Source organism: Oryzias latipes, chromosome 13 (genome assembly GCF_053564925.1).
Source record: "Oryzias latipes strain Hd-rR chromosome 13, Olatipes_Hd-rR_3.1".
Lineage (NCBI taxonomy): Eukaryota > Metazoa > Chordata > Actinopteri > Beloniformes > Adrianichthyidae > Oryzias > Oryzias latipes.
Window position 1 is genome coordinate 11,613,356 of NC_136249.1, and position 25,050 is coordinate 11,638,405.

The window sequence follows — 25,050 nt, forward strand, 5'->3', positions numbered from 1 at the left end:
ATTTTAACTGCTAGAAACTAATGTGTTTGAGATATTGCGCCAAACTTTCCAGAGAAGTGACACCTCCAACACACTTCAGTGTGATTAAATCATGCTGTAGGCCAGAGAGCAGCTCACTCCTCCTTCCTTTACTCGTTCGAATGCGCAAAGATGAACCCTTTTTTTCTCTGCTTCCTAATTGTTCACATCCTTTTTGTTATTTAAGGGTGAGAATGACTTATTGTTGCAGCATCACTCTTTGGCTTGAGGACCCCCCCCCCTTAGACTTAGCAGAGCCAGAGTTTGCTCCAGCTAGTCCCACTGCATCCTCCAGAGGGAAATCAAACCTTTTCATGCTGTCATGGAGTTTCTTAATGTGGGAGGTTTCGCTTTCAGCGCCTACGTACCGATTTGCCCCGGCGGAAAAGCAGCTGATTTCCCGCCAGGGTGAAGTAGTGGGTCTTCCAGCGCTTGATGAACTTCCAGCGGACCTGCTTCTCCTTCAGCTTCCCCTCAATGAGAGGTTGACCTTCCTGGTTCACAACTGACAAAAGACGGAAAAAAAAGGGACATATCATGAAGAATTCTAATTTACTCCTAGTGAGAACGTTACAGCACGGTACTCATAAGCTGGTAGAAGTCCAAATCTGCAATTCATGAAAACCAGAGTAGAAAACACACTTATTAAACTTACACTTTTGATTTATAAGGTAAGACAATCCATCCAAAACCTGGCTGGCCCCAGGTATCTCCCAATCCCCCGCCCCATTGAATCATTAATGAACTGCGATTAGCGTCATTTTGTGGAGAGTGTAGTTTGATTTCCTAAAACACACCCAGACGTTTTGCCTCCAGAAATAACTAAAATGGAAGCATGATAGAAGATGGAAAGGAAGTTGTGTTCATGTGTCAGCCTGGAAAGAGTTTTGTCCAGTTCTGAAGCTTTGGGACTCGTCTGAACTCCAGCAGAAAGTTGGCTGACAAACATCTATTAGTCGCTTGTCAGCTTCAGTGGCGTCTTCTTCAGCCAAGACTGAGACGAGCATGGAGGTAAAGAACTGCCTTCAAGAACCAAAGGGTCACATGACCACATCTAACATCCATCTCCATCATTACCTTATGCTGCTTACAATCAGTATAATGTCTTCATGGGTGGTTTTTGCGCTTGTGTTGGGTGAACTTATAATGAGCTTTGCTTCAAGCTTGTTATGACAAAAAAAAAAAATCGGAATAACCCGATACCTTTACCCAGAAATGTATCAGATTTATAGTTCATCGAGGCACGTCCTCCCATGAGGGATTCAATGTTTAAATTGTGGTCTAATTGTGTTTAGTGGCATCATTTGAAATTTTCTGTGCTGACTGAGCTCACACACATTTTCCACACTTGCTTGATCCCGTTTTGGGGTTTGTGGAGCCTAACCAGATACTGCTGACCAAAGGTGGGGTCCAGTCCATCATAGAGCCACACACAACCAGACATAAAGATAATAAAGGTTCACAATGTACTTTATTTTATGTATTTATTTAAAAAAAAAAGCAACGATGTCCTAAAGCCTTCATCAATAGCACGGGCGGATGATGACCAGACAGACCCCGTAAAGAAAACGTTTGTGTTACAACAGCAGCAACAACAGCAAAAAAAACATAAAAAAAGGTTAAAAATAGAAAGAGAGGAAAAAAAATAAGAGCGTTTAAAAAAACTTTTACAAATGAGTCCATCTCTGAACCTCAGTGCCCTGAGGTGCCCCGTGATGCTTTATTACTTTACGGGTTTCTTTCTTTTCCTTAATTTTTTCACTTTTTCTTTTACTTTTCTGGTTTTATTTTTGACTGATAATCCTCAGACAAATAGTCTTCCATCCAAGACTCAGCCTATCAGGCCTGGATTTAGCCAGCTCCACTATGGGGTGCAGGTAGAATATCAGGGGGGCAAGTCATCCCTAAAATGTAAAGAAGCCACACAATCATGTCAGTTCATCTTTGCATAGACATCCATCCTCTCCTTTGATCTTTTTGAAATGTCTTATTTGTTTGAGGTTAACTGTTCTTCTTGACACTACCCTCTGAATCTACCGGGCTTGGGACAGGCACAAGCAGGACACTGGTTTGTGTCCTGTTGAGACTGCATTTATCTTTTTTTTTTTCTTTTTATGTCTGTCTATTTGTCTATCCGTCCATCCATACATATACCTTTTATCCTTATTTTATGAATGTTTCGTATTTGTCTTTGTTTTTTGTGGGGGGGGGGGGGGGGGGTTTGTAGTAATTTTCATTTCGTTATTTAATTTAGGATTTTTGCAGGGCGTCACATTTTAGGAGGGCACTCATGGCATTAGGGGGGGGGGACTTGGCACATATTCAAAACTTGGAGTCTGTCTAAATAGAGGTGGTTTTTTTGTGGCCCTTGATAAATAAAAAGAAAAAAATTCTTTCAACCCAATACATAGTCCAAAACTGAATGACACACTCCATCAGGTAGGCTCACATTAAGATAATCAAGCCTCATTCAGGAATTCCTGTCATTCAAGTCCTCGCTAAGTTGACCAGTCCTCATCCTGAACTCTTTAAACAACCCTCTGTCCTGACCGTTTACTATAAATTACCTTTAAACCTATTTAATTATCCTCTTGTAGGTTTCCATGCCTTTGCTCTATGGTCTGGATGTACATCTGCAGATGTTTTTGTGCAAATCCACATGTTTACAGCTTCCCTGGATAACTATAGACTCAAGCAGCCGTCACAAGTTGATCTGGAAAGAAGCTCAGGTTGAAAAAGGTCTTTAATATCCGGACAAAGTCATTTTTTAAATTTCAGATGATGCAGATGAATTTGGACACATCTGTTCTCCGTCCTTAAGGTCCACAATCTGAAGCCCCTCAGAGTGAAAATGGAGCAAAAAACCATAGTACACACAACACCCACACACACACAGGTCATTAGCGCGCACTTCAAAGACATTCTGGCCATTAAAGTCGGCAGTATAACATCAAGTATAGTAGAGTTGCTGTAACTACTGGCTCCAGTCTGTCCTTCATGATTGAAAAAAAATTCATCATCTCAATTTGGTTTTTACGTCATCAACCATTAAAACATGAGTCATTTACGCTCATTCTGAAAGACTTTTGAGATTCCAGGTCAGGCCAGAAAGCTTTTATTAGAGTACTGCATTAAAAAATCACCATGTTGGCTTCAAAATAAAAGCATGCTTTTGTAAAAGAAACTGAGATGTCTGGAAATTATGGAAAAATGACAGATTTCTCCAAGACCGACTCCAAATCCCTTGTTTGAAGAGATGATTCACTGATGTAATTTAACATAGTTGCCCTTATTCACGTGAGTCACATGAGCTGCTGTGCTCTTCAGTTTATGGACATTTTCATGTAAACAAACTGCGCTGTAATCCTATCTGATTCCTAATTTTAGTTCCTGCAGAACCCTGCCAGATGGTTTATCCAAAAAGTGATGTTTCACTGCTGGTAAAGTTCCTCTTCAAGTAAACATTTTCTATTCAGGTATTAAACTTCACTTCATAGCTCCCCACTTTGCAGCTGTGTATAATAAATCAAATGAAGTTAAACAAAGAACTGAAAAGTGCATCATTCTCAGAGACTCAAAATATTGCTGAGATAAAGCATCAGCTCACTGTTCTTCATTTTTGGTTTAATATTTAGATTCTGTGAGCCATTTTTAAAACCATCATTCAACTTTGGCCCTGAAGTGCAAATCAAATCAACAAATCACATAATGCAGACACAAAGATCACAACAACAACTTAAAAAGATAAGCAAATAATAGAAAAACATCTTTATATCTTAAAAAAAAACTAATAAAAAACAGAAACCAAAAAGCAAAAAAAAATGTTGTAAAACAAAAATAAGTGAAATGTTAAAAAAAATTAAAAATAAATATTAAAAAAAACAAAAGTAGGTATTATGTTACATCACTGGTTGGATGATGATGTTAGAGTTTTGAAGATGAGGGAAAACAGAAGGATGTTTAACCCAAACTGTGAAGAACAGTTGATTAAGGAATCACTGAACTTTAAGCCAGAAGCTTAAAGAAATATCATCTGTTGGAAGATATTACCATGACTGACTGAAAAGGTGAATAGACGTTATCATCCAACCAGCAATGTCCCAGAGTACCTACCTTTAACCCTTGTGCTATCTTAGATGACCCCACCCTTACATTGACGTGTTGTTCCTACCATGACAAAGGTGGATAAAGGTGGAAAGATTTCATGTAATCCATGGACACCAGTGAAGATCACAAATCATTGAAGAAAAAAGGTTCAGAGCACTGTCTAGTGGGTCTAGATGACCCAACTCCCAATGTTAAAGTGCCTAGGATGGCACAAGGGTTACAAATTAAACCATTTTTTTTTGTATATGGGAATCACTTTTGTTAATTAATAAAGATAAAAAACACACCTGAGCTAAGCTTTGGTGCTTAAAGTAAAATGAAAATGATTTCAAGTGTTTGGAACATTAGCTCCAAATGTGTTGTTAAGTGTTCCTAAAGCAGTGACGGCTAGCTGCTGAAAAATAAATAAAAAATCAGGAAGCAAACCTTAAATTAGTAAAAAATAAAAGATAGAAATTCAGAACTTAAACAATGAATATAAAATAATAGTAAATGTTTGATGACCCTCCAGTTTTAAGGATTTTTCACTTAAATTAACCTTAGAAAAAGGTTGACTTATTTTTTTATTTATGAGTTGACTTTATTATTGCTGACAACTGTGAGAGATTTAAGTGACCTGGAAAATAAGTGTACTCACTGAATGAAGCATTTATTCTGAATAATAGGTATAAACAAACTACAAGTCCTGTGGAACCAATTAGGGTGTATTTATTTTACCCTAACTGAGTTTTACTTAAGGGTCCATAGTTTTCCGTTTTATTATTTATTAATTGTCATAATAACCTTCATTTAAGTTATGTAAAGACATTTATAAGATCTCTTTTTTACCTCCTGCTTTAAATCAACAAGCAAAAAAGAAGGTTAACTAAAACTTTTCCTGAACCTTTATCCCAACCGGATTCCTCTCTGCCTTTGGCCTGAAAAACCTGCTGGCTTCTTATTAGCTGCCATCAAAGATCTGAGCGGTCATGCAACTTTAAAGCTACTCATTAGTGAAACGTCATCTTCATTCCAAAGCCAGTCCCACTCATTTTTACCTCCATAATTCTTCAGAACCATCTGTTTAAAACGGCCTTACTCTACACGTAAAAACTAAGAACTGTTTCCATTTAGGCTGAAAAAAAACAAAACAGATACTGGCAGATTTAAAACCTAAAACCAGTTCCTGAGGCTGAAACCATAGATCTACTGTAGTTTTACGATCATCACCTCTGACCGACACACAAAAATTAAATTAAAAAGAAATGCTCATCTTCTTACAAAAACAAAATCAAGATCACATCTTTCTTTCATAGCTACAATCATAATCCTAAGACATAAACACTTTTACACATTACAATATTTATAACTCAAGCCACAAATTCTTCCACATGTAGGCTGAAATACATTTTTAAAAAGAAGAACCTTATAACAGTTTCTTCTTTTGAGATCAGAAAATAAGTTTTTCTCACACAATGTTTTGGTTCAGGGTTTATGTGTACAACTCTTTCACTGTACATGACTCCAAATTCATCCAGCTGCTTCTGTCTTCGTCCCTCTGTCAATAAAGGTTAATTACCCAGTGCCCCTTAAGCTATACTTATGTTCCCACTACATGTTTTATTTTATTTTTAGTTTTATTCTGTTATTATACTAAATGCATACAAAGAAAGAACTTTGATTCCCTTTCATCTTTTGGTTAAATGTTCTTTAATCTAATTAACAGCAAAAGTGGTCCATTTCTGAAACAAAAACAAACACAAACAGCAAAAACATTTAAAGTGAACATATATACTGTTTTGACAGTTTGAATTCAATAAAGTGTAAAAAGAATTACAATGGAGTCACAGCACTGAGACTGACACAAAACCATGGTTAAGCAGGTTGTCTTTGCTCAGGTATCCTACGTTTTTTTTTAAAGTAAAATGTTATTTTTCATGACCGAAACAGCTAAAAGTGAAGTGAAAGTGTGTTCAATCGCATACAAGCAAAAAACATGTTGACTTCTGATATTCAGAGGGCAGCTATTGTGTAGGTGTGTGGGCTACCTGTGGCCTTCTCTGGGTTGTTGCACATGAAGCAGAGCCAGCTCCGCTGGTCTTCCCTGTAACCAAACAGGTCAAAGAATCGGACCTCCTCCAGCTGGATCTGAAGGTTCTCCAGCTCCTGAGTATGAAATAAAGGATGCAAGTTTGAGATGAAAATGTACTATATTCCATTGATGGAGATAAATATGAGCATCATATATACAGTGCCTGCTTCATCCTACATGGCGTCACAGGCTTCTGGAGCTCATCTTAACCACTCAAGTTTGCCTAAACTTGTTATTTCTACATAATTATAGTTTTTTATTCAGAGAACAACATTTTAAAAAAAGTGTTTGCCAACTGATGAAAAAAAGCTCCAAGAAAAAGAAAATTCAAGGGAAGGAGAGGGGGAAAGTTAAAGCATGACTCAGAGGTTGAGCAACAACGTGCGGGACTTTCTTTGGAGCTCAAACCCATCGCAAAGCATTAGAACAGTAGAGCGTTTGTACCCCAACATGCCAAAGCTTGCTTTCTGCACAGAAAACATACGGTAACCAGTACATTATCTGACTCATCCTTTATGTTACTCCAGGACCAAGATGCTGCGGAGAAACAGTCGAAGAGGACAAGCATGACCCCGCAATAATTCGTTTGTCTGTTCTCACTTTCCTTTACCCAATCAGAAAAAGTTTGAAAAGGTACATCTGGACTTAGTTAGTTTGCCCTTCTGGTATTACAGAACCGGTATACAATCCTGGATGATTGAGATTCTTCACAGATATATCTGGTATTAAAGTCACAGCGTCAAAAACAAAGATGGAAACAAACGTGGAAAATCTACAAGAATAAATAAAAAAAGATTCAGACCCCTCCTTAGACTCTACTAAAGCTCTAGGGTGGCTGACCTGTACAGGTCAGCCCCCAGGGGGGGTTGGGTTGTCCATGCCAGTGAAGGACCGTAGACATGAACGGCTGCATCTTAAAGGGAGGTATGTCTTGCAGTTCATCAAAGTACCATTGTTGTATGTGTGGTAAGTGTATTATGAAGGGTAATAAAAGTTGCATGCACTTATGACGTATGGGTAATGCTGTCGTACGGGACCCTTATGCCACACTCTAGTCAGTAGTACAGTCATCAGTACTGACCCCTAGTACTGATGCTACCCGAAACAAGCACATGCACCTACAGCTAGCAGAGCTTGGTGCCAAATGTCAAATCTTGCAGGGCTTTTTCTTTCACAGCTCTATTTCGATATCTGAAAGACTTAGTGTCAAAGAATTCTAGCGGGGCACAAACTGCCATTGTTCATTGCTCCTCCATGATCAATTTCAAACAGTTATAACTTCTGCAAATTTAAAAAGGACACTACCCATTTGTCACTACCAAATCCCCGATTGATCAAAGTTCAACTGGTTTAACGTTCAACGTGCATTCAGTGAATGCACGTTTTGTTTGTAAAGCCCAAAAACAGATTTTTTCGTAGTGATGCATGAATGCGAGAGTTTTGAACACGGAAGCCCGAAACGCTAATATACATGCGTTTCACAAAGACTATTCATTGGACGCGGTCGCCTGAAAACATGCGTTACCAAAGCCGGTGTGAGCGTAGCATAACAGTCAGGTTCCTCGCAAGGAGAGAGAACTTATCACTTGATAAGGACTCTGTGCGCAATGAGGGGTTTGTAAAATTAAAAATCCGTACGACTGTGTTCTCGCCTACTTCACTCTTACTTACCCTTACATGTTGTTTAAGTGATCATTTTGAGCTGTCATCAGTATGCTTGTAGAAAACAAAGTACATGAATGTTATCGCAGACTCACTGAGCTGTCTACAACTTTGCCATTTACTGGGCCACCTGGGTGCCTTTCACATGTTTGACCATTTTGTTTTTGCAGACAGCCCATATTCCCCCCTGAGGGCAGTTGTGACTGAGACCTTAGTTTCAAAAACTTAATTCTGTCTTGTTCATCTGTAAGTGTGTTTGTGCACAAAGAGAAGCCACGCAGGAAATCCAGTATAAACAGTCACAGGAAGGGGAAACAATTTCCTGTTTTCCATCTTTAAACATCTTTATCTAATCAGCCTCTGCCCTGTCATTAAGTGGCTGCAAGTCACTTTCCTCGACTCTCGCAACCACAATTTTGTATCAACAAAAACTGTTGGAAAAACAATTCATGTGGACTCTCTCCTTTTGCATATCTCTGCCCTCTTTGCCTTTTCCAACTTTTTTGTTTTTTTTTGAAAGTTCTCACCCTTTCTTTTGTTTCTTCAACTGTTTCTCTAACTTCAAACCGTTTTAAATAAAGAGTTTTCCGGGTTAATTGTCGTTTTTTTCCAGCTCTATGATTAACTTTACTCCTGTGTGTTTTTCTTATCCACGTTTCACTGATTTAACCATAATGACCACCTGAAAATGATTTAATACAAAATTGTTTATTGATGTTCAGACTGTGATGTCTTACAGAGACTGGATTTTCATCTTTTTCAACCCACATCTTTCAAAGTGAACCCCCCACTTTTTTTTGGCACACATTCCCCCTTTTGTTATCCATCCTGAACTGGGGTTTTTGTTGCCCTTACCTCCCTCCACGCCTTCCCTTCTCCCTTCCATCAGCTTTCTATTTTCTCTGTGTCATAAAAGAGCTAAAGTGAACTGTCAGGAGCCGAACATAAATCCAGCTTAAATCACGGAAGCCTCGTAAAACCCCCGCCGTCTCCGTTTAAACCTCCTCGCCGGTCCAGAAAGCGAAGCCTTTCTGCATCGTACTTGTCGGACATGTGTTTCTGATTGGCTCACGGAGGCACGAGTGAAGCTTCTCTGATTGAGAAAAAAACCTCATATGGAGGAAGACAAAAAGGTTGTGACCTTCTTCTCTATTTTTCTGTAAAACTCCGTCTTCTTGTTGTGATGTATTTGTGTTATTTTTGGCACTCATTGTCATTAGAGTACACACATTAAACATCTATTATTGCCTTTTTTTAACAGGTCTGCTAAACCACTTTGGGACAAAAAAGGTAAATACTGTCAGTGAAATACACGACTGTTCCATTCCAGCAATGAGCAAAGCTCAGATGCTAAATACAGCTCAACTGTTTCCCAAAAATCTTTATGCAAGCTGACGTGCTCCTAATGTTCTCGTATCATCTGACACTTTTAAATGGTGCAGCTCTTCCCACAACCCACTTTCTCAGAAACCTCTGGATTTCTTGTTCTGTTCTGGTTGGTCAGATATCGAGGTCACATTCAACAGATGTGTGGCATAAATGAGTGACCTTGTTGAAATGAATTTGTGGTTTCTCCATTTGGTTCTGTGCTGCTTATTGTGGTTCACACGGCTGCAAACTAACTTCTGGTAATTCTGAATGAAAGCTTGCAGGAGCTGGTTGTTTGACAGGGCGTTGTTATGAACAGCTACAAGCTTTACAAGACTGATATAAATAATATTTCTGTTGAAAAGGCAAGCAACTATAGGCGTTTTCTTTCTGCTTAGATACAGCAATCCCACTCTTTTATTGGAAATGTTCCTCTTAACACTGCAACTCCCCGACCGCATACTGGTACCAGTCCGTGGGTCGCTTGGTACCGGATAGCGGACAAAAAATAAAATTCTGTAATTTAAATCATTTCTGTTTTGTTTATTTTCTACAGCTGAAGGTATTATTTTGGAAAACTACCTGGTTCTGTCCATATCCATCTATGACTCACTCTTGATGCATGTCAAGTCGTTCACTTCCGTCACATGTCTCAAAGATCCACTCAGATTCTCTTTTCATCTGTTTTTAAAGCATTCCCAGGGGTCTTTTAGTTATGATTCTACTGGATTAAACCTGTTGTATTCTAGGACACAGTTTAAACAGGTGTTCATCAGAAATTCGCCTCTGAGTTGTGGAAAGGGCTAATTACCCATCATCCCTTTGTTTACACTCTTTTCCGTTAGCTTACGGCCCCTTACAATATCAACCTACTATTACCGGTACAACAAAAATGACGAGCAATATTGGAACCATCCATCCGTCCAGTTTGGAGCCAGAAGCCAGTTCAGACGAAGAAAACAATCTAGTCAGCTATAACTGCATCGGAATGGAGCGGAGCAGGGGGCTTATGTCCTGCAAGCTTATTTTCTAGTTAACAAAAGATGTCTTTTTATGTCTGCTCCTGATGCACAACGGTTTGAATAAATACTCAGAAATGCAATTTTAAGCTTCATTTTCTTATATCTGTCCTCCATCATCAGAAAAAGCCCACAAGACCATGTTAAAACACCAAAAACATAATTTTCATCAAAATGGGTCTTTTCCCGTTAACTCTTTAGGTAAAGGGATTCACAAACAAGAGCGGGAAGCAATCAGAGAAAAAGAATTTATGAGGCTATTAAAAGGCAAATTCCTCAGGATTCATATTTGGTTTGTTGGTTTTGGTCTGAACTGCTGCGGCTCACAGTAGTGCTCAAGGTCATATTATACATCTCAAAGTGAGTTTTATAATAAAAGCTAAGAATGGCATGAGTTCAAGAAAACATTGTTGGTGTCATGGGGTTTTTGGAATTGTGTTCTGGTTTCTGGAACTTTGTTTTGATTTCTAATATGTAATGCTGTTTTTCTTTTTTACATTTTTGTAAATTATTTGTTTTGTGTTGAGTGATTTTTTTTGGTGTGATTAGCACTTCAGGGCCAGCGCAGGAAACAGTTGTGATGAAAGCAAGAGAATTTGAGTCTAAATAGGTTTTGCAGATTCTTTGGGGTTGTTCAAGAGTTGCAGCGACTGTTGTTGATGATGAAAACTTCCCCCTGAAGTTATTCATGATTTGTCACCAACTGCATGCCAGCTCAGACAGTACTTAAAGCTCATTTCTGTAACACATGGACGGAGACAATCGCAGACATGGAACAGTACATAGGTTTGACTAATAGAAAATCCAATTAGCTTAACCTAAACACAACAAATATCAGGGTTGACACCCCCTATTTTTGACTTCCCACTCGGGCAGTGACTTCATTCTCTTTGCTGGAGACATACGGCCTTTTTAAGAACGTCAAAGCCACATAGTACCTTCCTGTGTGGGGTGCTGTGCTGGGTCATGGCCATGAGGAAGCTGTGGGAGCCCTTAAGCTGCGTCTTCTCCCAAAGAGCGGCCAGTTGTTGAATAGACTCGTCTCTGGTGCACAGAGGGACGCTGGATTTACTCTGATCGAGAAAGAAACGGATATTAAAATGATGCAAAAACAAACAAACAAACAATCTTAACAAAGAGAGGGGCAGAGATGAAGGTGAAACAAGCATCTAACATCTAACGCAGAGGGTCTATAACCTGAGGCTCCAGAGCGGCTCTTTTGTTCCTCTATTTAGGCTTTTTGGCTTTGACGAAAAAAATTGCAAATAATTAGAATAATTAAAAAATAAATAAAATAAAATAAATAAATATGTAAAGACAAAATATCAATTGGGAGAAGCAAAAAACATTATTATCACATGAAGAAATAAGTTCATAAAAAGACCCTCCCCCATTAGGCTTTATTCTCTTCAGAACAACTAAGACGTGCAATTTATTTATGACTCTCTTTTTTTATGACTATATTGTATCGACTGCCCGCCACCATCTCTAACATTCCCACTCTCTCACTCTCTTCCTTTTTTCCGTCCATTCCATCAAAGAATGCATATAAACATAATTATTATAACTAAAGGTTAGCCTCAAATACAAAAGGGGTTTATACAAATATACACCTTGTTTGTCTGCTTACAACTTAAAGAAGACATTCTGATCATCTGCTGTGTCAAATTGCTGTTCAAAGGAAAATTTATAGAATTACATTGGTTTTTCACTTATGTCAAATATTTAATAGTATGAGGAGAAAATGGATTAAGAACCTCTAAAGTCTTAATTTTAGGAAATTCCATGTTTGAATTTCTTGCATTTTTATTTAATTTGCTGCAACAGGAAGATTTTAATTTAACACATGGCTTATTTTATTTTAAAAGGAACTTGTTTTTGCTTTTCTCAAAAGTAAAAACAAATTATTAAGGATGTTACATTTAGAAAAATGTAACACTGTTATAATTCAATGATCGGTAGTGGAAATATTTGAAACCATCATATCATAAATGAATCGCTTAATGTTCACAGAAGCATGAATAAAGTGTATTTTTCTACAAGTTGAAATTGGCCCAAATGGCTCTTTTAGTGTTAAAGGTTGCAGACATGTGATCTAACCAAAATAAATGAATGAAAACAATTTTTACGCCTTTATTTTCCCGACATAGGTGTTCTCAGTAGACCAGTAAATTGGAAATAGAATGTCATCAGCAGATTTGCATGTAGGTCCGAGTGCACATGCATCACTGGGTCACAGTCATGTGGAGGACAGATGACTCGGGCTCTGCCAGTGGCAGGTAAACTGAGAAAACTGTCCTGCCCAAAATATTTATACTGGAAAAAGAATCCCATCATGCACTATTTGACTGAAAGTAATCATTTCCAGGTGTGGGAGCCTAAACTCAACTTAAAGCACATTTTAACCCAATTAAACCTTCACTCTTTCACGAAGATCCACTGCTTTAGATTTGGAGTTTTTGTCTCACCAGAATTAAAAAATAATGAAGAAAATGCCTGACAATGCTCTCTTGTCTTCCAGCAGAGACAACAGGAAAAGTGAGCTCCAAAACTCTCCTGACCCCTTTTGTGGCTTCTCGCTTTTAATTTAAAATGCATCACTTTATTCATTTTATTTTATTCATGAATTGAACAAACCACTTTAAAAAAAACACAAGGGAGACAGTTTACTAAAAAATTACAATAGGAATGTTTCACTTTCTTTGAGGAATTGCAACACTAGTTTCGGAATCATAGCGTTTAATGGCACTGCGCTTGTCAGCCACGCACCTGCAGATGCAGCAGCATGATGTGAATCCACAGGTGGGGTTGTCGGCTGGTCAGGTGGAAGCTGGATTTGGCGTAGAGGCAGTAGTGGCCCTTGAGAGGGCAGGAGAAGGACAGCTTTGCCACGCAGCCTCCGCTGGAGTCTGTTTCACGTAAAAGCACAGGATGAGAAAGTCAAATTTCTTTTTTTAAGCTTTTTTGCACGACCTAAAGCTTTAGTCACAGGGTTGACCCTGTCAGGTCCGTGGAGGGTCGTAGGGAGGAGGGGCTGCATCTGAAGGGGAACGCAGGTCTGTCTTGCAGTTCTCTTGAGGCTCGTATGGACACCTCAAGTGACATCATGAAAATGGAACGTACCATTGTCGAGCATGCAGTAAGTGCATTCTAGGGTTAATGGAAATTGTACACACAACATCCAGTTAATACTGTCGTACAGTGCCCGTAAATCAAACTCTAGTCATCATTCTGATCCTGATTCACAGCGTTTTGCATAAAGAAATACTCAGAAATGCAACTTTGAGCTTAATTTTCTAATTTATGTCCTCCATCATCAGAAAAATCCACAAGAACATGTTAAAAACACCATTTTCATCAGAGTGGGTCCTAAGTGAAAATGCTCAAAAGTGTGACTTTATTTTAAAAAAAAATGTCAGATCCTTCTGTTAAAGGTGACCGTGGAAAACAGTGTTTGAATGATTTAGATAATAATTGCACATATGCAGGGACTTTTTTTTTTCCTTTTTCGCTTGCTTGAACCCCCTGAACCCTTTTTCTGCTCAACATGCACCGCTGGTTCTAGGGCATGCGTGCCCCCCATACATAAAATGTGCAGTTCATGTGTGTACATCATGTCAGCTCTGCATTCATCTGGTTCAGCTTAATGTCACGGGTTTCGCTCACGTCGCTCATTTTTCTCCGCGCGTCTGTTTGTCTTTACGTCACTGCAGACGGTGAGGTTACCCTTTCAAGTGACAGCAGCCGAGGATTTGGATCTGCAAGGAAAACTGGAGGCGCTTTGAGGCAGACTTTCAACGCATGCATCATAATCCTGTTCTCTGCATGCATTATTCAACAAAAAATGCAGAAATGGGTTTCAGGGGTATGACTTAGGGCATCACTCTCTGCAGTACAGATTTAAGAGACAGCCCTCTCAACGATTTCCGCTAGAAAACAAGTTTCACTGCAAAAAATCCCCAGTCTCATGAACCTCAACATCTTCTGCTAATGGATTTAGGTTTCAGTACTAAAATCTCACAGCATATGGTGACTAACTGGACTAAATATCTGACAGGAAAAAAATCAGCAGATATGTGTAGACGTAACTGATATGTTCACAGCAAGAATAATCCTAAACATTTGCCATCTGGACAGCATACAGACCCTTTCCAAAAAATTAGAATATCATGGAAAAGTATATTCATTTCCATAATTCCAATCAAAAAATTAAACTTCATGGAATTTAGTTTTCTGGCTCACTTTTTAAATTGATTTTCTTTTTTTATTTGATCATTTTTACACAAATTGGAGTTCCAGCTTTTAAAACCCGTGAAAACAGGATTTCAGAAGATTTGAAAACTGAAAGATTTTGCCCAAATTTAGCAGGACATTAATATTTTTTAACTGAGTTTCACCAACAAATCATCTACTAAAGTGAAAACAGAGATTCCCCACATGTCAGTAAATTGGTTCAGTGGATTCAATACGGGGAAAACAACAGACTTGATTAACTATCCAGAAGACCATCATTGATCCCCTCCTTTGTCTGGGTAAGACACAACAGTTCATAACTAAGGAGGCTGGCTGCTCTCGTCAATCCAAAATCTCTGCAATCTCTCTAGCAGAATGTTCTAGAGGCATTCAGGATTCCTTCTGTTAAGGATCTGGATAAAGATTTCCTCTTCCAGCAGGACATGGCCCCTGTCCACACTGCCAGACGCACCAACACCTGGTTTGATTGTCAGCTATTAGGTCTGCCAGCCGGCCAGACCTAAACCCTCATTGAAAATGTGTGGGATATTATTGAGAGGGAAACGAGGACCAAACAGGACCAAAAACAAAGAAGAGCTGACAACAAGCATCAAGAAAATCTGGGCTTCCATTATTATCATCCAATGCCACAAGCTTCCATCAATGCTACGGTGCATCCAGGCAGTTATTAACACAAAAGGATTCCCAACCAAGCACTGAGGACAGACATCATTTAGAAAATACTTTATTTTGATTGATTTGTCTCTATCTTTTTGCAAAAACTGAGAAGTAAATGGTGATTTCTCAACAGTTTTCAGATTGATTAAAATCCGTTTTTTTATTAGGTTTTATGAGCTGGAAGCCCAATTTATGTTACAATAAACAAGGACTTGAAATCAATGAAACAGTGGGCCCTTAATCTACATTCTATGAAAGTTTACGTTTTTGGATGGAAATGAATACACTACTCCTTGATATTCTACTTTTTTGGTAGGGTCTGTCACAAAATCAAACAGAAAAAGAAGCGTTTGTGTCTTTCGGGTTTGCAGGCTGCTTATCTGCGGAACAGAGAGAACATGCAGCAACACTGACATTACCTTCAATCACACACTGGTCAGGTGTGGGGACCTGCTGCACCATGTCTTTGCAGAACTCTCTGATTGTCTCCATATTGTCTCTTAAATGGAGGAAGAGTTTATCCGTTTCCACCTGCTCTGCATCTACTTCTCCGTTTTGACACTTCTCTGCTTCTTTGTGGGACTGAGCAGCAGCAGCAGCAGGTGGGGCGCCATCACCTGTCTGTTTCCTCCCGGTAGGAGATACTTCCTGGTTTTCAGAGGGTCGACAGGGCAAAGGGTTAGATGTTTCTGTGCTGAACTCCACCCCTTCACCGTCCTCCCCAGCGTCTGAGTTTATGGAGCGTGAACAAACTTCATGAAGAGCCAGGCTCTTTGATCTAGGAGAAACCATCAGTTGAGAAAAACAAGATGCAGTATTTAAGATGAGTGACAAAACAAACGTTTTAGATATCAGTAAAGACTGAAAATCAGCAGACTGTGGAACACGCCCATACTACTATCCCCCCACTCCTATGCACGACCACTGGAATGAAATCTCTGAACTGAGATGATTACATTTTTGATTAAAACTCAGTATTTGATAGTGACTTTTGGAGTCTTTTTTTCAACTTTTAAAGAATACACATTTTGGAGTGCAAACCTTTGTGAATCTCTGTCTCTCATTTTATTTGCGCAAATAATCAGAAAGAAAACGTTTTTTTTTACTTCAATAGAGACAAATCAGCAGATGCTACCAATCCAAATCCTCAACCACAAGATAACAGAAAAAGTTAGTGTGTTCTAAAACCCCCTCAGGTACTAGAATAGTTTTCCAAGCAGCTCTGTTCCTATTAAAAATAAAAAACCTTTTGATCTGATTCAATCACCAAACCCATAAATGTTAAGGTAAGTCACCTGTTAAACCTCATCTCTCTTCTCTCCTCTTTGACAGCTTGGCTCAGGCTGTAGTGCCGCTGAGGAGCAGGGGAGTCCGCCAACACCTCCTTCTCCAACTCTGCCAAGTTGTCTTCCTCGTTTTGGATCTCCACCTGTAACCTCTGCTCTAAAATGTCTCCTCCTGCTCCGCCAGCAGCAGAATGAGATGCAGAGGGAGACAGACATGCCTCATCCAGCCTGTAACATGGAGAGCAAATATTGAGAATCAAACTCAACGTTCATTTATCTTTCCTGCTTTACCTTTTGTCTTCATTTTCATGTAAACAACTGTCGGCTCATTTTCTGTCTCAAGTTCCTTCTGTCACCTCACTCTTTATGGGCTTGTTTTATTTAGGCAGGTGGACATCATGGAAACATTTGCTAAAAAAAACATGGTCCCCAGTTTAGAATTCTTGCTCCTTAACTTTTTTTTTCCTTTTTCTTTTTGGTCCAAAAGACCCCAAACAAAGATTTTGTAAGTATCCAGTTCTGCACATACTGTTCCTGTTAAAAGTGGGACATGGCATTTCATTCTCACACTGAAGTCAGAAGAACTTTTTAATTTGAACATGTAAACTGAAGCACACATACGCCCTCACACGTTTCTTTACTGCTTTGCTTAAGCAGTTGTTATTACCTTATAGACTGACAGAACTCCATTGAAACTGATACATTCAAGAGCAAATGTGAATTTTCAAAGTTATAGTTAGAAACATAGTGTGAAATGGAAAAAATCTTGTTGAAAACAATGATCTGATGTTTTCTTTGAGCAGTAAGACAGAGTTAAAATGATTTGTAAGATGTTTTTAAAATTTCTAATTAGTTTAAGTGGGTCCAAACAATAAAAAAAACTAAAGATTTTGCGTACAAGTTTAAGCTAAAGACTCATTAAGTAAACAGGCTAAAGTCCAAAAAGGAAAACTGTGCCTCTGTCTTTGGCTCATCCATCCATCCATCCATCCATCCATCCATCCATCCATCCATCCATCCATCCATCCATCCATTTTGTTCAACCCCTTAAGTCTCACTCTGATCTTCTGTTGCTCTGTTTTAAAAGTGTTCCTAGTGTTTTTTTAATCATGATTAAGCACTTTATAGCCCAAATCAATAACCTGTGTCGTTTTCTAAGAGCAGTAGTAGTTCATTAGAAACTGAGTTGTAGGCGGGACTGTTAGCGTGGAGCAACCCCGCCCCCACATATACGCTCTTTTTCAAACTGCATTTTTTTCATCTGCTCCAGATTCCCAACGATTCGAATAAAGAAAGACTCAGAAACTCAATTTTAAGTTTATATTCTTTGTATACGTCCTGCATCGTCACACAAAACAATGCTACAGGAACTTCAAAAACCCGATTTTCATTATAGGTTATTAAAGGTCACGGGGTTGCTAGAGCCTATCCCAGCCACTGTTAGGTAATGGCTCAGTAGACCCTGGACAGGTTTACCACAGGGCCACACACTCACACATAAGGGACAATTTAGGGTCATTAATCAACCTATGAAGCTTTTTTGAGAAGAAAACTCACGTGCATAAGGAGAACATGCAAACTTCATACACAGAGGATCTAGATGGGATTTGAACCAGGGCCTTCTCGCTGTGAGGTGAGGGTGTTAACCACCAGGCAGCCCTGCGTTTCTAATTATGATCTCATATTATATCCCCACTTGTATAGCAGGGAGCCCTCACACAGGTGTAAAAATTCTGCTCTAGTTCTGCTGCTCTAGTTAACTCTGCGTCTCCCAACCTGCAGTCAGCAGCCGTCCTGTCCTCGAGTCGTCTTCCCAGCTGCTTGGCTATTGCAGTGAATGAGTTGCTCATCCTGTAGATGTCTTTCCCGCAGCCCCCCAGCAGAGATGGGTATCGGTCAGTCAGTGCCCTGATCTCCAGTAGCAGGGTGTGGTGAAAGCTGTGCTCCATGCTCCCCAGAAGACACACCAGGTAGAGCAGAGAGCTGTGAGCATGACTCTGGAGAAACAAAGAGCAACAGATACAATCTGTAGCCCTCTATAAACCTTTGTCTGGCATTCCGAACTACAAAAATAAACATATTAAAGACCCAGAAAATCAATTCCTAGTAGAGTTATTGTGACGCAACAAATTCAAGCTTTATCCACCATGAATGTCTGACTTTATTCTGACCCTTTTACATAAACAGAATTTAAGCTAAGGTCAGAGCAAAAGTTCAACTTATTTAGTTTTGGGCAAAACAAACTCAAATGAAAAATAGTAAATTAGTCTTTTTTTTTTTTTGTTTAGCTCTAATTTATTCAGTTAAAAATAGAGTGGAACAAATATTAGGACAAACTACTTTGGTCTTATCTGTCCAAAAGACATGTTCCAGATAAGATGAGCTTCCTCAGATGTAGACTTCATCCGTGCTTTTATGCTCTTTGTTTAAGATGAAAAAGAAAATTCTTTCCTGGAAGAAAGAATCCGGACTTGTTTAATCCTCTAAAGTGGACGTTTAGATTTTGATGGAGCTGGAATTATGTGTTTGAAGCTAAATCACAAAGTTTAAACTCAGTTTTTCCAAAGTTTAAAATGAAGAACTCCTTCTTTTAACCTCCCCAGGCTACATCTAATGAAATTTCAACATTTGTGGTTAATTTTGATTCAATAAATTCAAGACAACAACCAAAAAAAAAACGAAAAAACGAAAAAAAATCTCATGTTGTCTAAATGAGGTGAAAAGGTTTTCAGTTTAACTCAATCTCTGGAACAACAGATGAAAAAACTGTTTTTCAGGCAAATGTCTCCAGCTGTGGGCATAAATAAGGCCCTTCGGCTTGTAAAAACTCAGTTTGACTGATAAACTGACACACTGCTGGAGGAACAGATGGAAAAAAACAGAGCCCAGCTCTGCTTACAGCTGTCACACAGTCTGAAATGAGGAGACAAGAATGTGGTCGCCAGGCAGTTTCTCAGTAGGTTATATTCGAAAACGACCGGGAAAGGGTCGGGTTTTGACCAAACACGGAGACTCCATGCCAGGCGGGAGGTATTCTGTCCAAAAATGTATCAGGACCTCATCTGGGACTAAGAGCCGTGTCATTTCCAAAAAGATTTGACTCTTTGAGGACTTACCACAACCTTGCTAAGCATGAGACCACAAATGGAACTCTTCTCTTTTTTTTTTACCCTCAGTAATACATTTGTTGCGTCACTTTAAACTTTTCCTCAGCAAAACATGATTCACTGAATATTTTTTATACTTGTTTCGAAATTGCCTACATTTCATGTTATGGGCCATTAGCCCAACATTTTATGAGCAAAATGTTCTTAAAAGTGCATCAGTGTTCAACTCTTTCCTTGTCTCCTTATTCTGGAAGATATTTGCATTTTCTTTCATTATTATTTGACTTTTCTTGATGTGAATTCCAATCAAATGCTGTTTCTGCTGCGTAAAACGGACGTTTGTTAGTTTTAAGTTTTGTTGCTATTATCATTCATCATATGTTAAACTAAACTGCAATAAAAGTCAACAACGGCACCTAATTTTCACTTAGTTTTTCTGTTGTGTACTTTAATTTACATTTTAAAAACATTTTTAAAATTCGTTCAAGAATTAAAATCACAATAAAATAAAATTAAGCGTAGTGTTAAAGATAATCACAGACCAATTACTAAAAAAGGCTTCTTCATTCAAAAGAAATGTGGTGTAGCTTTGGTTTTCAAAATTCTCTAAAGAAATCAAATAAACAAACAAGCAATATAATGAACAGTTTTAGTTTAGGTGAAAATCCAAACAGCTATAACCAACTCTTAGACATGGCAGTGGAGGGGCAATGATTTGGGCTTGTTCAGTGCCAACAGGAATACGTTAGACAAAAATGTTTTCAGATGTCAAAATGTTTTAAATGTTAAATGTCTCAGACTTTTTGGCTTTCTGAAACTGGGCCATGAAAAAGCAGTTCTACAAAAACAGAGTTAAAAAAAGGTTAGCTTCACCGATTAGCATAAAAACTTTATTTGTTGTTGTTAATATGTTTTTCCATCATTTTATCATTGTGATCTAAATTTTAGAGTTTTGTTCTATTTATTGGGATTTTTTAAATGTTCTAAACACTTTAGCAGCATGGAATCTTTACTGACACTTATGGGGGATCAAACAAGGAACTTCCAACAGCCGCAGCTATCATGCACACAAAACCTGGCAACCCCTGAATGTACTGTAATAATCAATTTTTGGGGCTTTTATGAAGAGTTCGGACTCTGGTGAACACAACTGAAGCATTAATGTTCTAAATGGGTTTTAGCAGCACAGAGGAACTATTTTTATGTTCAGATGGTGCATCCAACAGAGTATAGAGTTACATTCACTGGTGATATTTTTTGATTTATAAAGAGTCCACATGCAGACTATAGACTAACCCCTGAAGAGGGGAAAGAAGCCAAGGAAGTTGTGCAATTGCATCCAAATGCATCCACAGATGTGTGTATGTGTGTATGCAGTGCACAAACAAAAACCCACAGGAGGTATCCTCCACTGCCATCACCAGGAGGCCTCTGCAGGGGCATTTTCCTGACAACCAGGGGGTATTTTCTGAGTGATTCCAGTGAGAACAAAGACATGACACTGAGGTCACACACACTCGAGGAGCCCATTTGTGTGTTTGCTGGAGCTTGCTTGGCGGCTTCTCCTGACAAGAAGATTGAGAAGGAAGCCGCATGTGGAGGAAACTGGAGTTACGAAAGATTTGATACAGCTTCACAGTTTTTGTGTTTGATGGTGGCTGTGAGAGTGGAGGCATGATTAAAGTTTGGCATATGTTCTTCTTTTGGGACATTGCTGAATAGTTTTTAAACAGTTTCAAACGCAGAAGCGGGGAAAAAAAAGGCTTCTGTTATATGTTGTTTTTTTCCCTAATTATCCTAACATATTTGTTTTCTATGATGGGAATCTGCTGTCATGCAATAGTACATTTGATTAGTCCAGATGACGCAACGTGATTGGTTGGACCCTTAAAGTCCCACTCACATCATCTTCCGATCTGTTGTAAAACCGTTTCCAGTGTTCTTTTAACTAAAATTATGCAGTTTTCAGTCAAAATAGAAAAAAACTTGTGTCGTTTTTGAGTTTCTGCAGAGCGGCAGTAGTTCATTAGAAATTCACCTGTGAGTTGTGGGCGGGGTTATTGGCACGGAGTAAGCCCACCACCCTAAAATCACCAAAAACATGACTCTAATCATAGTGAGTCTTTAAAGCTGACATATAGTAGATTTAACATCCAACCCACTTTCTTTCATCTGGTAAATAGCACCTTTGTGCTTCTGTCTGCTGTAATAATTCGCATCACTTAGCACATGTTGGTTTAATAGTTTTCAGGAAATCCAGAACATTACAGCAACAACTATTATAATCTGGGTTTAGGACAGCAAAAAGGAAAATTATTTTCTTCTGAAGATGTTTTAACAGGAAACGTTTAATCCTTTTGTTTGTTTCATTTATCCTCTTCTACTTTGACAACAGTTTAGAAATTTTTTGTGTTGTCTTTTTCAGAACTGATGTAGGTGTTAGACTGCAGCCAACTCCCCAAACAAAGCCTGTTTTTTTTTTTTTTGGAATACTAAAATTGGCAGAAGAACAGAGAAAAAAAACTATAATCATGCACTCTTTTCTGCTTTACACAATAAAAAATAAGCCCCGCTTGTTTCTATGAAGGTGTTTGCCTGTACATGTAAGAGCAGTCAAATCACCTTAATGTGAGCCAGAAAACCTGGTTTTAAAAAGAACCAATTGATGAATTAAAGTAGAGGGATTTTGTTTTAATCCACCAGAAAACAGAATTTTGTAGGATACATTATACCGTTATAATTGACCCACTTAAAAAAAATGAAGCATCAGTTGATCACATTTTTTTCCCCGACAGAATTGTCATTCTTAAATATCTAAGGTTTTATTTATTAAAGTTCCTCCTTTTCTTATTTTAAACTGTTTGTTTTAAAAAGAAAATCTGACAAAGGAGTTGATTTAGTATTAAGTGTCCTCCCCTTCCACTGCATCCTGGCTCACAGCTGTTTGCTTTGTCCTTCTGATGCCTTAATTATCACTTCAGTCATCGCCCAACCATTTGACCTAAGAAATTAAAACCCTGCACCTTTTTCAAATGAAAAATGTTCAGCTTTGTTTACATTTTAGTGCATATCAAAAATTTATTTTTTTAACTTCAAATAACTTCCAAATTCTTCTTTGGAAGTTATTGGTTTCAATAACTTCCTAATGATTTCCTTTGGTATGTTTTTATACAAATATAGAGCTTATTGATAGAATTTGTTTCAATAAATGAACATATTTAATATTATGGATGTCCCGATCAGATTTTTTTTAGGCCCCGACCCGATTCCGAGTTATTTGATTTTGAGGATCAGCCAATACCGAGTCCCGATTCGACACTTTCGTAACATATTTAAAGAGGAACAAATCTTACAAGCAAACAGATCCAGGTTTTCCCCAATTTCTGTTTAATTAACCTTCTTTTATCATTTAGCACATATACAGAGCACTTCTGTGAAGTAGCTTCAACAATCAAGTATAAATGGCGCAACAATAGATAGAAATAGTTCATTTACTTATTTTGTTGATAAAGAATGTCTGGTAACTTAAACTTTAATATCTTCAGAACTTATAAACACATTAATTTATATGTGTTTCAAAAAAAATGTAAAGTTTAAAGACAACAACTTTTTTCCAAAATGTTTGTTGTAGTATAAATATGGTAATGAGTATTTATTCAATGTAATTGAAGTTTTGGCTGTTTTTGAGAGATTATGGATTGTTTTTTATAAATCCCCCTTTTCCTTGAGCTTTACTTTGTGGACGGCCCCTTGGCAGCCGTCTCTCAGTCATTAGCATGGAGAGAGCAATTCTTAATAAAAAGAAACAAAAACACGACCTTTTTTCTTTTGAAATGCCTTTGTAGAGCGCTGTCAAGAGCGAGTCCAGACAAAACACAAGAGACACTTGCTGGCAGTTTTAAAAGTTACTGAACCCGGAAGTCTGAATGTGTGAATATCTTTCTAACTTAACCAAGCTGTTTATGTGCGCCTCCTGCTCAAACTAGTGGATTATTCTGCTGAGTTTTATGACAGAAGAATGTGGTGATCCATTCATGATATGCAGACTTCTTATAGAATATTTATCTGTAATGATAAACCTGAAATATACAGCGCTGACTATCAAGTCTCTGATCGGGATGCAACATCAACTTCTGATCAATTTTCAATTTCTGATCTCATGATTGGATCAGGACTTCCCCAGCTATAATACACACAGTGAGGTATTATGTTTTTTTTGTCATTTATAGCTTTTTACCATTTATAGGGTCCAGTTAGAGAACACTAAAAGAATTTACATGAATCCATCTCCTCTCAGTCACGTAAGCTTGTTCAGGTAAGCTGTCAGAGCCGCTTGTGTTTCTTTTACCTCACTGATGATCCCTACAGCTCCGTGGATTTTGGCGACATTTGCGAGGTAAGCGGAGGACCGCTGTCCCAGCGTTCTCAGGGCTGGAAGGAAGCTGACCAGTGAGGAGGGGCAGGCCTGGGACACCTCCACCAGAGCCCCCAGCAGAGCCTCACTCAGACAGGGAAGGCTCAGGTAATTAACCAGCGCAGGCACGTGCATGCTCAACATCTGAGACAAAAAAGCAGAGACGACCATGACTCCTTACCGTCCGGAAAAGCAGCTTTTCAGTATCTCCTTTCTGATAATGTCCTGTCATTTGGGCTTCTCCCTCTTTATGAGTCACATATGGGAGCATTCTTGCATCCGCTCTGACAGAACGAAAGTGACGGCTGAACAGTTTTACCGCCTCATGACTTCCAGTAAGTTGTGTAAAGATGCAGAACATCTTTGGGAACAGTTGTGACAAAAGTAGACTTCAAGCGCAACTATTTTGTAATGTGTGAGAAAGCAGAGGAGACAAATTCCAGAGGTCTTTTAACTAGGCATGCTTTACCACCATGATGGATGGTAGTTGCTATGTGGTCCCTAGCTTTCTCCAAAATAGGCAGAGAAATGTGCTGTGCTCCATAATTTATTGGATTCCAGTAAAAACAAAATGAGACCAACTTATATGTATAAAGAACTGTTTAAAATTTTCTGTCAACTCATACGAGTTATTTTCAAACTAGACTCGCTTATAGCTCAGAAAAACCCAAAGCACTTACGATGGGATGTTGCTCTGCAACCACCTGAATGAGTCGAATGAGGTGCTGTTGTTCCGGGGGCTCCAGCTGTGGCATCACTGCTGTCAGGTCACCAAGGTAACGGTGGATGGTCTCTGGTCTTTTGGGGTAGACTGAGGGCAGTACTCGCAGCAGCATGTAGTTTCCTGTTAGAAGGAAAAACGCAAACAAATAAGCGTCAAGTTTGTTTTTGCATGACAGTCTCACTGTCAAATACAGTTCCTAGTGGTCTTTTGATCATGGTAATGATATTTTCCGGAGAATAAGTCGCGTTTTTTTTTTCATTCATACATTGGCTGGTGCGCCTTATACTCAGGAGTGACTTCTTTGTGATTTTTTTAAACATAAATAGGCTCATATATTCTATATTTTCCCACCAACAACCGGTT

The 25,050-nt window shown here is 38.6% G+C and overlaps 1 protein-coding gene across 2 annotated transcripts in view; it reads right to left on the reverse strand.

The window, feature by feature from the left end:
- The window catches only part of veph1 (ventricular zone expressed PH domain-containing 1), a 76,150-nt gene that overhangs the window by 7,350 nt on the left and 43,750 nt on the right, over positions 1–25,050 (reverse strand). For both annotated transcript variants that reach the window (XM_023961681.2, XM_020708427.2), the window contains exons 5-13: positions 24,644–24,807; positions 23,898–24,107; positions 18,219–18,439; positions 16,452–16,670; positions 15,576–15,934; positions 13,015–13,154; positions 11,184–11,318; positions 6,153–6,270; positions 387–523 (exon numbers count right to left, since the gene is read on the reverse strand). In XM_023961681.2, coding sequence (XP_023817449.1) covers positions 387–523; positions 6,153–6,270; positions 11,184–11,318; positions 13,015–13,154; positions 15,576–15,934; positions 16,452–16,670; positions 18,219–18,439; positions 23,898–24,107; positions 24,644–24,807 — 1,703 coding nt within the window. The remainder of the gene's footprint in view (positions 1–386; positions 524–6,152; positions 6,271–11,183; positions 11,319–13,014; positions 13,155–15,575; positions 15,935–16,451; positions 16,671–18,218; positions 18,440–23,897; positions 24,108–24,643; positions 24,808–25,050) is intronic.